Genomic DNA, 13,570 nt, shown 5'->3' with positions numbered 1-13,570 from the left:
ATTTCTGTATTCAGGTGCTCAGGAATATTTGAGGTATTCCCCACAATCACATCCGTTACATCAAAGCCAAATGCCCATGCTTCATAAATAGATGCCAGTAGAGGCCAATACAAGGAAATCCATAGCAGTTCTGAGGGAGACACTGTGGTCAAGGGAGACTTCATGGAGGAGGTGGACTTGAGAGACTCTCAGGTTACAGCCACATTTAGAGTTTATTGAGCACATGCTCTATGTTGAACGTTGTGCTATCCCAATGAGTTTTCACCTAGATCACCTCATTTACTCTTCCACACAGACCTACTAGGTATCATCATACCTATTTCTGTAGATGAGAAGATCAACGCTAAGAGCATCAAATGTACACAGTGTCACAGCTACCGAGTGACTAGGCATGAATGAGAAGGCTGGTCTCTGACTCTTACTCCAAAGCCCAGCCTAAGGTTGAAGACCCAGTACGTGGGGGAAAACTGCTGTAATCAGCTCAACAGGGAGTAGTATTGAGTGTGTAGGCCCACTTAGGCTCCACCCCATACATCCCAGAGAGCAGTGGAACTGAGAGGGAGCCTCTGGGGACAGTGAGATGGCTGGAAGAACTCTGTTTCCCTGAGACACTAGTTCCATGCAGGGGGCACATTCTCCCTGCAAAGTCCAGACCTGAGGATTCAGCTGTGTCACCCTTCCCTCAGCTTGTTCTGGGGTCATGGATGGTGCGGTGGTAAACTCTTAAGTATTTGCTTGCATTTGAATATTGCTTCCTGGTTTCCTCACTTGCTGGCCACATGACCTTGGACAAAATGCTCCACCGTGCTGAATTTCAGTTTCCGCTTTCCTAACATGGGGAAAACCGCAGTGCCTATTTTATAGCATTAGTGTGAGGTAAGATGAAATAACACTGAATATTAGGAACTTAGTGTGGTTTTTGGCGCATCGGTAGGAAATGTACCTTTTCTGGTTGTTTGACCTTCATCTGGACCTATTTGTGTTTATCAAAATGCAGCTGACAGGTGATCTGGGGTGGAGTCTTACACACAAGCAGATTCGGGGCTGGGATCACTTTTCTCCGGGCGGAAACCTCCCTACTTCGTAGCTTGGGCAACTTCCCTCCTGGGACCTAACCTGCTGCTCAGCGCCCCTGGTGGCATAGCCGCATCGCGGCAGCAGGTTTCAGGTGGGAGAGGCCGGCCCGGGAGCTCTGGGAAGTTGTTTAATATGTTGGACCGCGAAGCAGTCAGGGACACTCCAGGCCCAGAGAACCTTTGGTGAGGGCTGATGAGGGTCCAGTCCTCTGCGCCTACCAGGAAAGTTTAGTAAGAGAGGCATAACCGCACTATGTACGGTGCACATCTGGACGTTTTTGAGAATAAAGAGGGCACTCTTAGTCATTAATCCAGGGCTGTTGGTTAAAGCCAGGACATTGGTAACCCTGCCTAGATAGAGTCTTCCTCTTTAGCAAGGTAGCAAGGCCCATGAGCCCAAAGAAAGGAACAGATTCTTTCTGGGTTGCCCAGGCAGGCGGAAGAGGGAAAACCAAGAGCAGTTGTACCCAAACCCTCGCTGTTCCATTGTTCTGGACTCCCCATCCGCCTCCAACATCCCTCATCCCTTGTTCCAGCCAGGCTTTTCAGGCGTTAGTGCTTCAACAGCACTATGGCCATGTCCCTTGTACACGTCTAGAGGGCAAGCTTTTTTCTGTTCTGTTCTGTGTGGTGTCCCCAGAGCCAGGAACAGAGTGTGTGTGTGTGTGTGTGTGTGTGTGTGTGTGTGTGTGTGTGTGCGTGTGCGTGTGCGTGCATGTGTGTGCGCACGCGCGGGCTTGCATGCTCATTTGCGGAATGAGTGCACTGCTGAGCAAATCATAAACCACTTTTCTAGCATTAACTAGGGCCTCCCTGGTGGCTCAGACCGTAAAGAATCTGCCTGCAATGCGGGAGACCTGGGTTTAATCCCTGGGCTGGGAGGATCCCCTGGAGAAAGGAACAGCTATACCCACTCAAGTATTCTGGCCTGGAGAATTCCCTGGACAGAGGAGACTGACAGGCTACAGTCCATGGGGTCACAAAGAGTAGGACAAGAGCGACTTTCACCTCACAATCAGCATTAACTACCTATTTATGGGCCCATCGCCCCTCTGGATTATGATCTTCCAGGACGGTTGTTGTACTTATCTCTGTGACCCCAGCACCTAACTCAAGGCCAGGAAGAGAGTAAGTGCTCAACACGGAGGAGCCACTACGAACCAGAGAAGAGACGGGGTAGCTCATAGCTTCCTACTGGCGAGCCATCATCTCTGCCACTTTCTGGAAACTGGTGGCTCCCTGGACGTGGGAGAAGAGAGGCCAGGACTGCTTGCCTGTGCCGTGTGAAGGCAGGATTTAGGTGGCGTTTAGATTGAAGAAAGGAATGTTCTCCTGGGGACCTAGTGTGTGTGTTAGTCGCTTAGTCGTGTCCGACTCTTTGCGACCTCATGGACTGCAGCCTTCCAGGCTCCTCTGTCCATGGAATTCTCCAGGCAAGAGTACTGGAGTGGGTAGTCTTTTCCTTCACTGGGGACCTAGGGCAATGGACTATTTTTAAATGTGCGAGCGGGAGCTGACCAGAGACGCTGAGTGGTCTTCTGCGGGAGGGAAGCCTGGGCGTGAAAAATGCTGGGGACCTTCTCAGAGGCTGAGGCTGGATTGCGCTGGGTGGGTCTGGGAAGGCGACAGAGAAAGCCAGGATTGCCTCCTGGTGTCAAAGTCTAGAACTGCAGCAGAGTCCAGGAGGGTGGGGCTTGTGTTCGGTGGACCCGTCCACCACCTACGGGCTTCCCTGGTAGCTCAATCGGTAAAGAAACTGCCTGCAGTGCAGGAGACCTGAGTTCAATCCCTGGGTCAGGAAGATACCCTGGAGAAGGAAATGGAAACCCACTCCAGTATCCTTGCCTGGAGAATCCCATGGACAGAGGAGCCTGGCGGGGTACATACAGTCCATGGGGTCGCAAGAGTCGAACATGGTTTAGTGACTAAACCACCGCCACCAGCTCGGACTATCCCCAGCAGAGAACCGAGCACTCCGCTGGAGAGCCAGCTAGGCCATAGCCCCGCCCATCCACAACCCGACCCCGCCCCTACCACCATCCGGCCCCGCCCACCGCAGCCCTCACTGCACCTCCCAAGGGCCGGCTCCGCGACGTTCCTGCGCCAGCAAACGTGGGCCTCTGAGAACCCGGAAGTTACGTTATAGGCGTGCGTCCCAGGGGCGGGAGTCAGCTGAGCTGGTCGGGCGAGGTTGGGATCACCTGAGATCGGCTAGGGGGAACCGGTGCTCTCTTGGGGGCGTGAGTTGGGTGCAGGACTGCGCCAAATTCAAGGAGGCGGGCTCTCCGATCTTCTCACTCTATAAGGCGAGAGTGAAAAGATTCTCAGGATTTTAAAGAGGAGGAGTTGGCGGTGGCGGATTGCCAGGATCTGTCAGATTCCTGTCGAGGCTGGGGAGTCGCAGCTTCCAATCCTGGGAGACGGGGATCCCTGGGGGGAGCCCTGTTGTAATCCCTGGGACGGAGGACCCAGAGGCCGGGCACCATGGCGTCTATCCTGGATGAATACGAGGACTCCCTGTCCCGCTCGACCGTCTTGCAGCCTGGCTGCCCCAGCGTGGGCATCCCCCACTCGGGTAAGGGAAGTGAGGGCGCCGCTGCACCTCTCGGCTCTCCTGGCATCTGCATGGGAGGAGCGGAGCGGGTGGCTCCAGGAGCTCGGGTTCACCTCCTGGACCTGCAGTCTGGATTTAGGCCCTTGGTTCTCCTCAGGTTCTTATGGCCTCCAGGCGGTGGATGGTCGAAGTTTGAAAGAGCAGCAAGCACAGCCGCGTGATCTAGGCCATGCCACTAGAGTCCTTCTAAGAGGGAACTGGGACTGAGATAAAGAAGTGACTTGCTTAGAGGGCAGCAGTTGGGAAAACTGAGAATAGGTTCAGATGAGAATAGGCTTCATCTGATTCATTGTTTTTCCCATCAGTCCCCTTCTGGAGGTAAGAGAAAGAATGAGTAAAGAACTGGTGAAAGGGGAGTGTTGTAGGGGAAGGAGGGATGAGCCTAGAGGGAACTCTGTCACTAAACAGGGGAAATGAAGTATCTTAAGCTTTTGGTAGAGCTGTTTGCAGCTGGATGGTGAGGGGAAGTTTTTGTAGAAAGTAGTACATTGGCAGAGGCATCTGAAGTGCTGGAATATTTTGAGTAGTGATAGAGAAATGAAAGTAAAGGCTAAAGAGAAAGTACCAGCAGTTTGTTAACCAACTGATTGGAAGGGTTTCTCAGGGATCCCTCTGCCCTCATTCTTCTGGAGACTCATTGAGAGCATTATTGCATGGGCAGGGAGGAGGGAAGAAAGTGGAACTAGACTTTAGTTGAGCTGGGATTGCTTGGCCAAAGACTAATAAGGGAGAACACTCAAACTTTCCCTCATTACCACCAGGAGCAGGTACATAGTGGTTCAAAGAATCAACCCCTTACTGCTTTCAGAGGTGTGGGAAGAGCCCAGAACCTACAATGTAGCGTAGGACCAATGTAGAGGTGATTAGTAAAGTGCTTGATATATTGATATTTAAAGTGTCACTAACCAACATCCTGTGGTAGGAATATGTTAGAAGGTGGGGAGGAGCAATCTGCCTTTTCTTGCCCTTCCTCTGTTTCATAGTTAACCTTTCCTTTGCTCCTTGCCTAGGATATGTGAATGCCCAGCTAGAGAAGGAAGCGCCCATCTTCACAAAGCAGCGCATTGACTTTACCCCTTCCGAGCGCATCACCAGTCTTGTCGTCTCCTGCAATCAGCTCTGCATGAGCCTCGGCAAGGATACGCTACTCCGGTAAATAAAGACCCAGAAGGTTTAGGAGTGTAGGAAGTAGATTGGTGGTATTTTGGAACTGTTGACTGACCAGGCCTTTCTTCTATTCTGGGCAGGTGAAACAGTGATTTGGGGTTTTGGGGAAATATCCTATCCTTTCACAGAGAACTGATGTAGTGTAGTAGACCTGGACTCAGAGCTCAGCTCTGCCACTTACAGCAGTGGAATCTTGAGCAAGTCACCTGGTCTCTCTGAACATGTCCCTTCATCTGTTACAGACTCTGTGTGTGTGTGTTTAGTCACCAAGTCGTGTCCAACTCTTTGTGACCCCATGGACTGTAGCCCACCAGGCTTCTCTGTCCGTGAGATTTCCCAGGCGAAAATACTAGAGTAGGTTGCTGTTTCCTTCTCCAGGGGATTTTCTCAACCTAGGGATTGAACCCCCGTCTCCTGTATTGTGGGCAAATTCTTTACCACTGAGCCACCAAGGAAGCCCCTTATAAACAGTACCAACCCACAAAGTTAGTCATGCAGATAAGTGGAACTGTCTAGAGTCCTGAAATAAATTCACTATAAGTAGAAATAAAATATCTCAATAAAAGTGGAAATATCTCAAGTAAATGGAAATAATACATGACAAAAGGTGTTAGCAAAATTTTTTTATCTATTCAGAATAACTATCTGAGATGAAACAGAGCTAAATCTCTGTATCACAAAAATGAATTCTAAGTAGGATAATTATTTAAATATAAAAAAATAAGCAGTGTGAATATTAAAGAATATTTAATAAATTTCTATGTCCTTGGGCTTAAGGGAGACCTTCTTACTCAAGCTAGAAAATCAAGAATCCACAAAGGAAAAGATAGATGTGACTATGTAGTAGTTGCTGTTATGACAGAATAAAAATAGAAAAGCATATGAGGTAGGTCAGGACAAAAGACAATGAGAAAATAATGTTTTTCCATATATGACTTAAAGATTTACATTCCTGTTCCTTAAAAAACCCTTTGAAATTAATAAGAAAAAGACAGTTCAGTAGAAGAGGAAAGGTAAACTATATAAACAAGCAGTTTACAGAAGAGGAACTCTAAATTTCCAGTAAACATCTGAAAATAGTTTAAACCTGTGGGAAATGCACATTAAAATAATAGTAAGGGACTTCCCTGGTGGTCTGGTGATTAAGGCTCTATGCTTCCAATGCAGGGGACGTGGGTTCAACCCCTGATTGGGGAACTAAGATCCCTCAGATTGTGCGGTATGGCCAAAAAATTAAAAAAAAAAAACTAAGATACTATTATTTTTAACCTATAACATTAGCAAGAGTTTAAAATGGCAATGTATGATGCTGGTGAAGATATAGAGAGATGGACTCATATATTGCTGGAAAGAGTATAAATTGCCACCACCTTTTGGAAAAGTAATGTCTGTTAAACTTTAAAATATCTGTGACATTTCCTGGCAGTCCCACTTTGGGGAATTCAAATAATAGAAAGAAAACTACCAGTTTGAAAGGTACATATACAAGGATGTTGACTGCAGCCATGTTTCTGGTAGTAAAAACTAGACCCAAGCTGAATGCCCATCAGTAGGAAAATGATTAAGTTACGATTTGGCCATAAATGGAAATATTATGCAGTTATTAAAACAATGAGAGCTGTATCTATTGACCCAGTGGAATGTCCATGAAATATCATTGAGAAAAGTAAGGTATAAATTTATAAAAACAGTGATAAAATAACTTTATGTTGTGAACATGGAGAAGGATGTTAATATCAGTTTTTTCTGCTGGGAATAACAGGAATTTGGAAGGAAAGTCATTAACTTTTTCTTCATACATCCTTACTTTTTGTTTTTAAATTTGATTGTGTGGGGTCTTAGTTGTGGCACATGGGATCTTCAGTGCGGGTCTCAGGCTCAGTTGCCCTGAGGTTTGTGGGATTTTAGTTCCCTGACCAGGGATCAAACCCGCATTCCCTGCATGGCAAGGTGAATTCTTAACCACTGGACCACCAGGGAAGTTCCCCTTCATACAATTTTGCATTGATTATTTGGTTAGAATGAGCGTATCATTTGAAAAGGTTTTAAGAAGGGAACTACCTTAAATAAGGAATAACCTTAAGGAAATACCCCTCAAGATTACTATGAAGATTAATTGAGGTCATACTAGCTCAAGCTCTTAGCATGGTGCTGGGTATCTAGAAAGTGCTCAATAACCATTAGCTACTATTTGTGGTTCCCTTTTTACCCCAGCATTCTGGGATGTCCCTGCCCATCTTCTTGAAGGCACTAGGGCTATGTTGAGCAGAAGCAAAAGACTTCGCTTAGTGACTTTTCAAAATGAAGTGGATTCTCAGAGCTGAGGGTTCTGAAGAAGGACCCCATATGTGTTTCAGAGTTCCCTTGGGATTGTATTCAGAATTTTATGTGTCTGTCTAGATTTCAGGGAGGAAAGGTTGTGCCTTTCATCTGATTATAAAGAGGTCTGCTGCTGCTGCTAAGTCACTTTAGTTGTGTCTGACTCTGTGCGACCTCATAGACGCAGCCCACCAAGCTCCCCCGTCCCTGGGATTCTCCAGGCAAGAACACTGGAGTGGGTTGCTATTTACTTCTCCAGTGCATGAGAGAGAAAAATGAAAGTGAAGTCGCTCAGTTGTGTCCGACTGTTAGCGACCCCATGGACTGCAGCCTACCAGGCTCCTCCATCCATGGGATTTTCCAGGCAAGAGTGCTGGAGTAGGGTGCCATTGCCTTCTCCATAAAGAGGTCTGTGATTAAAAAAAATGGCTCTGCCCTCCTCTGGAGTCATGCTTTGACTCTTGTCTTGACAGCATTGACTTGGGCAAAGCAAATGAACCCAACCACATGGAGCTGGGGCGCAAGGATGATGCCAAAGTTCACAAGATGTTCCTGGACCCCACTGGTGAGTGGTGATAGAGTTCTGAGGTGGGGGTGGGGACTGTAGAGGGTGGGTCACTGCCGGGGTGGGTGGGACCTGAGGGCGGGAAAGGCAGCATCCTCTAGGGTGCCATGCTTTGCCCCCCTCCAGGCTCTCATCTGCTGATCGCTCTGAGCAGCACTGAGGTCCTCTATGTGAATCGTAATGGACAGAAGGTTCGGCCACTGGCACGCTGGAAGGGGCAGCTGGTGGAGAGTGTAGGCTGGAATAAGGCCCTGGGCACTGAGAGCAGCACCGGCCCCATCCTGGTCGGCACCGCCCAAGGGCAGATCTTCGAAGCAGAGCTTTCGGCCAGCGAGGGTGGGCTTTTTGGCCCTGCCCCGGATCTCTACTTCCGTCCATTGTATGTGCTAAATGAAGAAGGGGGCCCAGCACCTGTGTGCTCCCTTGAGGCTGAGCGGGGCCCTGAAGGGCGCGGTTTTGTCATCGCCACCACTCGGCAGCGCCTCTTCCAGTTCATAGGCCGAGTGGCGGAGGGAGCTGAGGCCCAGGGTTTCTCGGGGCTCTTTGCTGCCTACGCTGACCACCCACCCCCATTCCGTGAGTTCCCCAGCAGTCTGGGCTACAGCGAGCTGGCCTTTTACACCCCCAAGTTGCGCTCTGCGCCCCGGGCCTTCGCCTGGATGATGGGAGATGGCGTGTTGTACGGATCGTTGGACTGCGGGCGTCCGGACTCCCTGCTGAGTGAGGAGCGGGTCTGGGAGTACCCAGAGGGGGTGGGCCCTGGGGCCAGCCCGCCCCTGGCCATCGTCCTGACCCAGTTCCACTTCCTGCTGCTGCTGGCAGACCGGGTGGAGGCAGTGTGCACGCTGACGGGGCAGGTGGTGCTGCGGGACCGCTTCCTGGAGAAGTTCGGGCCGCTGAAGCACATGGCGAAGGACCCCTCCACGGGCCACCTGTGGGCCCACTCCGAGCGGGCTGTCTTCCGCTACCACGTACAGCGGGAGGCACGGGATGTCTGGCGCACCTACCTAGACATGAACCGCTTCGACCTGGCCAAGGAGTATTGTCGAGAGCGGCCTGACTGCCTGGACACAGTCCTGGCCCGGGAGGCCGACTTCTGCTTCCGCCAGCGTCGCTACCTGGAGAGCGCCCGCTGCTATGCCCTGACTCAGAGCTACTTTGAAGAGATTGCCCTTAAGTTCTTGGAGGCCCGACAGGAGGAGGCGCTGGCCGAGTTCCTGCAGCGAAAACTGGCTAGTTTGAAGCCTGCCGAACGAACCCAGGCAACCCTGCTGACCGCCTGGCTGACGGAGCTCTACTTGAGCCGGCTCGGGGCTCTGCAGGGTGACCCCGACGCCCTGAACCTCTACCGGGAAACCCGTGAGCGCTTCCGCTCCTTCCTCAGCAGCCCTCGCCACAAGGAGTGGCTTTTCGCCAGCCGGGCCTCCATCCACGAGCTGTTGGCCAGCCACGGGGACACGGAGCACATGGTGTACTTTGCTGTGATCATGCAGGACTACGAGCGTGTGGTGGCTTACCACTGCCAGCATGAGGCCTACGAGGAGGCCTTGGCCGTGCTGGCCCGCCACCGTGACCCCCAGCTCTTCTACAAGTTCTCGCCCATCCTCATCCGTCACATCCCTCGCCAGCTGGTGGATGCCTGGATTGAGATGGGCAGCCGGCTGGATGCCCGGCAGCTCATCCCTGCCCTGGTGAACTATAGCCAAGGTGGCGAGGCACAGCAGGTGAGCCAAGCCATCCGCTACATGGAGTTCTGCGTGAATGTGCTGGGTGAGACCGAGCAGGCCATTCACAATTACCTGCTGTCGCTCTATGCCCGGGGCCAGCCGGCCTCACTGCTGGCCTACCTAGAGCAGGCCGGGGCCAGCCCGCACCGCGTGCACTATGATCTCAAGTATGCGCTGCGGCTCTGTGCTGAGCACGGCCACCACCGTGCTTGTGTCCACGTCTACAAGGTCCTGGAGCTGTATGAGGAGGCTGTGGACTTGGCCCTGCAGGTGAGCCGGTGATCCTTGACCCCATCTGGGAGAGAGGACTAGAAAGCATGACATGCTGAAAGTTGAGGGGGTGGGACCGTGGCTAAGGGGTGCTGGCCTCTCTCGCAGAGGAGCTGTTGCATAGAGGTGAAGAACACGACTCAGAAGTCAGGGTTTGAATTCTGGTTCTGCCTCGTACTAAGCTGTGTGACCTCAGACTGGTTTCTGAACCTCTTTTTGCCTCAGGTTATTCCGCTGCAAAATGGGGATAATATAATAAGCACTTCCCTCACAGGTAAGTTCTACATACATGCTAGCCACAATTGCAGAATGGGAAGGTGCTGAGTTGCATTGCTCAGATCATGAATTATCACCTACTTAGGATTGTATAAAGTGCTATTTAAAATTTGAGGGAATTTCTTGGTGGTCCAGTGGTTAGGACTGTGCATTTTCACTGCCAAGGGTGCGGATTCAATCCCTGGTCAGGGAACTAAGATCTTGCCAGCCATGCACTGCAGTCAAAAGAAAAAAAAAAAATCAAATTCCTGGGTTTGAATCCAAGACTTACTGAATCAGAATGTCTGGATGAGGGCCCGAAAATCTGTATTTTGGGTATTTGCCCAGGTGATTTTTAACTTCACTAATATTGCAGGCCCAGCATCAATAAGTAGCATTTGCGTAGCTCTGACAGGGACAGGCCCGTTACTGACAGGCCTTCCTGTTTCAGGTTCCTTCCTGTTTCAGTAGCCCCTATTTCAGCTCCCATAAGCCCGATCTTTCTTGTTGCCAGGAGTGCTGGGCATCCGTTGTCTCAGGCATCTGTCTTTCCCACAGACTCTGCCCTGAGTGGGGAGGGGACTTGACCCTAACACTCTCAGCTTCCCCACAGGTGGACGTGGACCTGGCCAAGCAGTGTGCTGACCTGCCTGAGGAAGACGAGGAGCTGCGCAAGAAGCTGTGGCTGAAGATTGCGCGGCACGTGGTGCAGGAGGAGGAGGATGTGCAGACGGCCATGGCCTGCCTGGCCAGCTGCCCCCTGCTCAAGATTGAAGATGTGCTGCCTTTCTTTCCTGACTTTGTCACCATCGACCACTTCAAGGAGGCCATCTGCAGCTCACTGAAGGCCTACAATCACCACATCCAAGAGCTACAGCGAGAGATGGAAGAGGCCACAGCCAGTGCCCAGCGCATCCGGAGAGACCTCCAGGAGCTGCGGGGCCGCTATGGCACCGTAGAGCCCCAGGACAAATGTGCTACCTGCGACTTCCCCCTGCTCAACCGCCCCTTTTACCTCTTCCTCTGTGGCCACATGTTCCATGCTGACTGCCTGCTGCAGGCCGTGCGGCCCGGCCTGCCGGCCTACAAGCAGGCCCGGCTCGAGGAGCTGCAACGAAAGCTGGGGGCTGCTCCACCCCCTGCCAAGGGCTCTGCCCGGGCTAAAGAGGCTGAGGGGGGCGCTGCTGCTGGGGGGCCCAGCCGGGAACAGCTCAAGGCTGACCTGGATGAACTTGTGGCCGCTGAGTGCGTGTACTGTGGGGAGCTGATGATCCGCTCTATTGACCGGCCCTTCATCGACCCCCAGCGCTACGAGGAGGAGCACCTCAGTTGGTTGTAGGAAGATGTCAACCCCGAAAGGCGGGCAGGCAGTTGGGGGGCTGTCCCTTGGGAAAGCCACAGCATCATCTGTGCTCAGTCTCCTGGAGGCTGCTGGGCTGGGCCAGTGGTGGGGGGAGAGCAACTATCCCTGTGGCCCTCGGGTATCAGCTGATGCTTTCTGCCAGCTGCCTGTGCTGGTCTTCAGAGCTGCCTTAGAGCTGCTGTTTTGCCCAGGCCATAAGCCTGCTTCCCAGTAGAGGGCCATAGCCTGGAGAAGTCAGAATTCTGGCCCCATCACTATCCCACTGCGTCTTAACAGCTCCTTTCCTTTTCACTCTCCACACACCGTTTCTCCTTCTGGAGCATTACCTCCTATCCTAGCCTTCCTTTTCGCTGTGGCTCATCTTTCTCAGAAGCTCTCTCTTCTGTCTGCCTCTCGGTCCCCACAGGTGAAAAGACAAGCCCCCCAAGCCCTGGGCATGGGTTGGGGTGAGAGGTGGGGCTGATGGTGGGCCTGCTCTTGTGCACACACTGTCTGGGGCTCCAGTGTGAGGGGTGCCCTGGGGCAGAGAGCCTCCTGGAGGACAGTGGGAGATAGTGATGAGTTGGAGAGCATTAAACTGTCTGCATTGCCCTGATACTCTGGAGTTGGTGCCTTTGTGTTGATGCTGGGGAGAGTGCTGTGTGAGTGATCTCCAAGAGGGGCTGGGGTGCCACAGGAAGCTGCCATGGCCCTGCTTGCTTTCAAGCCTTGGCCCTTGCTCCTCCTAGAGATGTAACAGGATGATTTTTTGATTCTTTGCCTTCACTCTGTTCTTTCTGACTCCAAGCTTGGGTTGGGCTTTAAGGCCTACCCTCCCAAGTCTGGGCTTCCCTGGTAACTCAGCTGGTACAGAATCCACCTGCAGTGCAGGAGACCTCAGTTCAATTCCTATGTCAGGAAGATCTCCTGGAGAAAGGATAGGCTACCCACTCTAGTATTCATGGGCTTCCCTGCTGGCTCAGATGGTAAAAAATCTGCCTGCAATGCAGGAGACCTGGGTTCGATCCCTGGGTTGGGAAGATCTCCTGGAGGAGGGCATGGCAACCCACTCCAGTATTCTTGCCTGGAGAATCCCCATGGACAGAGGAACCTGGGCGGGCTACACACCTTGGGGTTAGAGTCTCAACTGAGTGACTAAGCACAGCACTCCCAAGTCTAGGAGCAGGGTCTGTTCTTCCCTTTGGCCAGCAGATGGTGCTGCTCCCCACAGAGCTCTCCACACTTGGGCAGCTGGGGCGCTGACTTCTCAAATCCCTCTCTTCACTAGTGCTTCCTTGGTCTGTTCCCTCCCTGGTTGTCCCAGGAGTTTTCTAATCTCACTGCCTAATCATAAATCTAAGCCCCTCATTCTTCCTCCCTCCACTGGCTCTTACACATGCTAGATTTTGCTTGCCTATCTCTTCACCAGCCTGGAACCCTGCCTTCTCAACTTCTGCCCAATTTTGATACTGCCCTACCACTATTTGGCATTTAATCATAACACTGTTGTTTTCTGTTGTTGTTTGTTTCATTTTTTCATGGAGTCTTAACCACTCGACCACCAGGGAAGTCCCTTAACTGTAATGCAGAGGTCCACCATGGAGGTGAGACTGCCGCTGCTGCCATCCATAGCATTTGGCAGATATGTTTTCTCCCCATGTAGCTCCTATGACCTACCCATCCCCCTGCCAACAACTTATACTTCTTTAGTTGTGGCTTGAGGCTAAGCCCTAGGAAGTCCTGAAGCAGGGCCTTCCTGTGACATCAACTGAGCACCCTTTGCTCCATGGACTGGTGTTCACAGTCCACTGTCCAGCTTTATGGGTGTGGTCGGTCAGCTGCCCAGACTGAGACAAAATAACTAGTGAGTGTTCCTGGAATCAGGCTCCGGTCAAGTCACCTGGCTAATGATGGCAGGCTTCTCTCTCTTGCCGGTGCAACCTGATCCTCTCCCAAGACATTTATCCTCTGCAGTTCTGGGAGAATCTTGTCCTGCTGATTCTTCCCCAACCAGTAGAACAACAGGGTTTGTTCATGGCCCCTGGCAAGGGGTAGGGCCAGAAGCTGTCCATCTTTGATGAGCCTCAGACTCCCTATCTTCCCTCTGAAGCAAGAGTGGAAACAAAGGGGGGTAGGGTCCCATCCTAATCCTGTTCCCTTTCCAGTGTCCCAGGAAGCTTTGGGGGGCTCCTGCTCCCTTCCTCTACATGTGGCCTAAGGCTCCCCTCACACCTA

The 13,570-nt window shown here is 51.8% G+C and overlaps 1 protein-coding gene across 1 annotated transcript; it reads left to right on the top strand.

Moving 5' to 3' along the window:
* Positions 1-3,204: 3,204 nt before the first annotated feature.
* VPS18 (VPS18 core subunit of CORVET and HOPS complexes) lies at positions 3,205-11,951 on the top strand. The gene is made up of 5 exons (XM_040226898.1): positions 3,205-3,651; positions 4,701-4,842; positions 7,650-7,741; positions 7,868-9,738; positions 10,607-11,951. Exons 1-5 carry the CDS (start codon positions 3,561-3,563, stop codon positions 11,330-11,332), a joined length of 2,922 nt encoding a protein of 973 aa, XP_040082832.1. The 5' UTR covers positions 3,205-3,560; the 3' UTR covers positions 11,333-11,951.
* The last annotated feature ends 1,619 nt before the right edge of the window (positions 11,952-13,570 follow it).

The sequence above is a fragment of the Oryx dammah genome, unplaced genomic scaffold (assembly GCF_014754425.2).
Source record: "Oryx dammah isolate SB20612 unplaced genomic scaffold, SCBI_Odam_1.1 HiC_scaffold_26, whole genome shotgun sequence".
NCBI lineage: Eukaryota > Metazoa > Chordata > Mammalia > Artiodactyla > Bovidae > Oryx > Oryx dammah.
The sequence above is the reverse complement of the archived record's forward strand: the minus strand, read 5'-3'. Positions and strand labels throughout refer to the sequence as shown.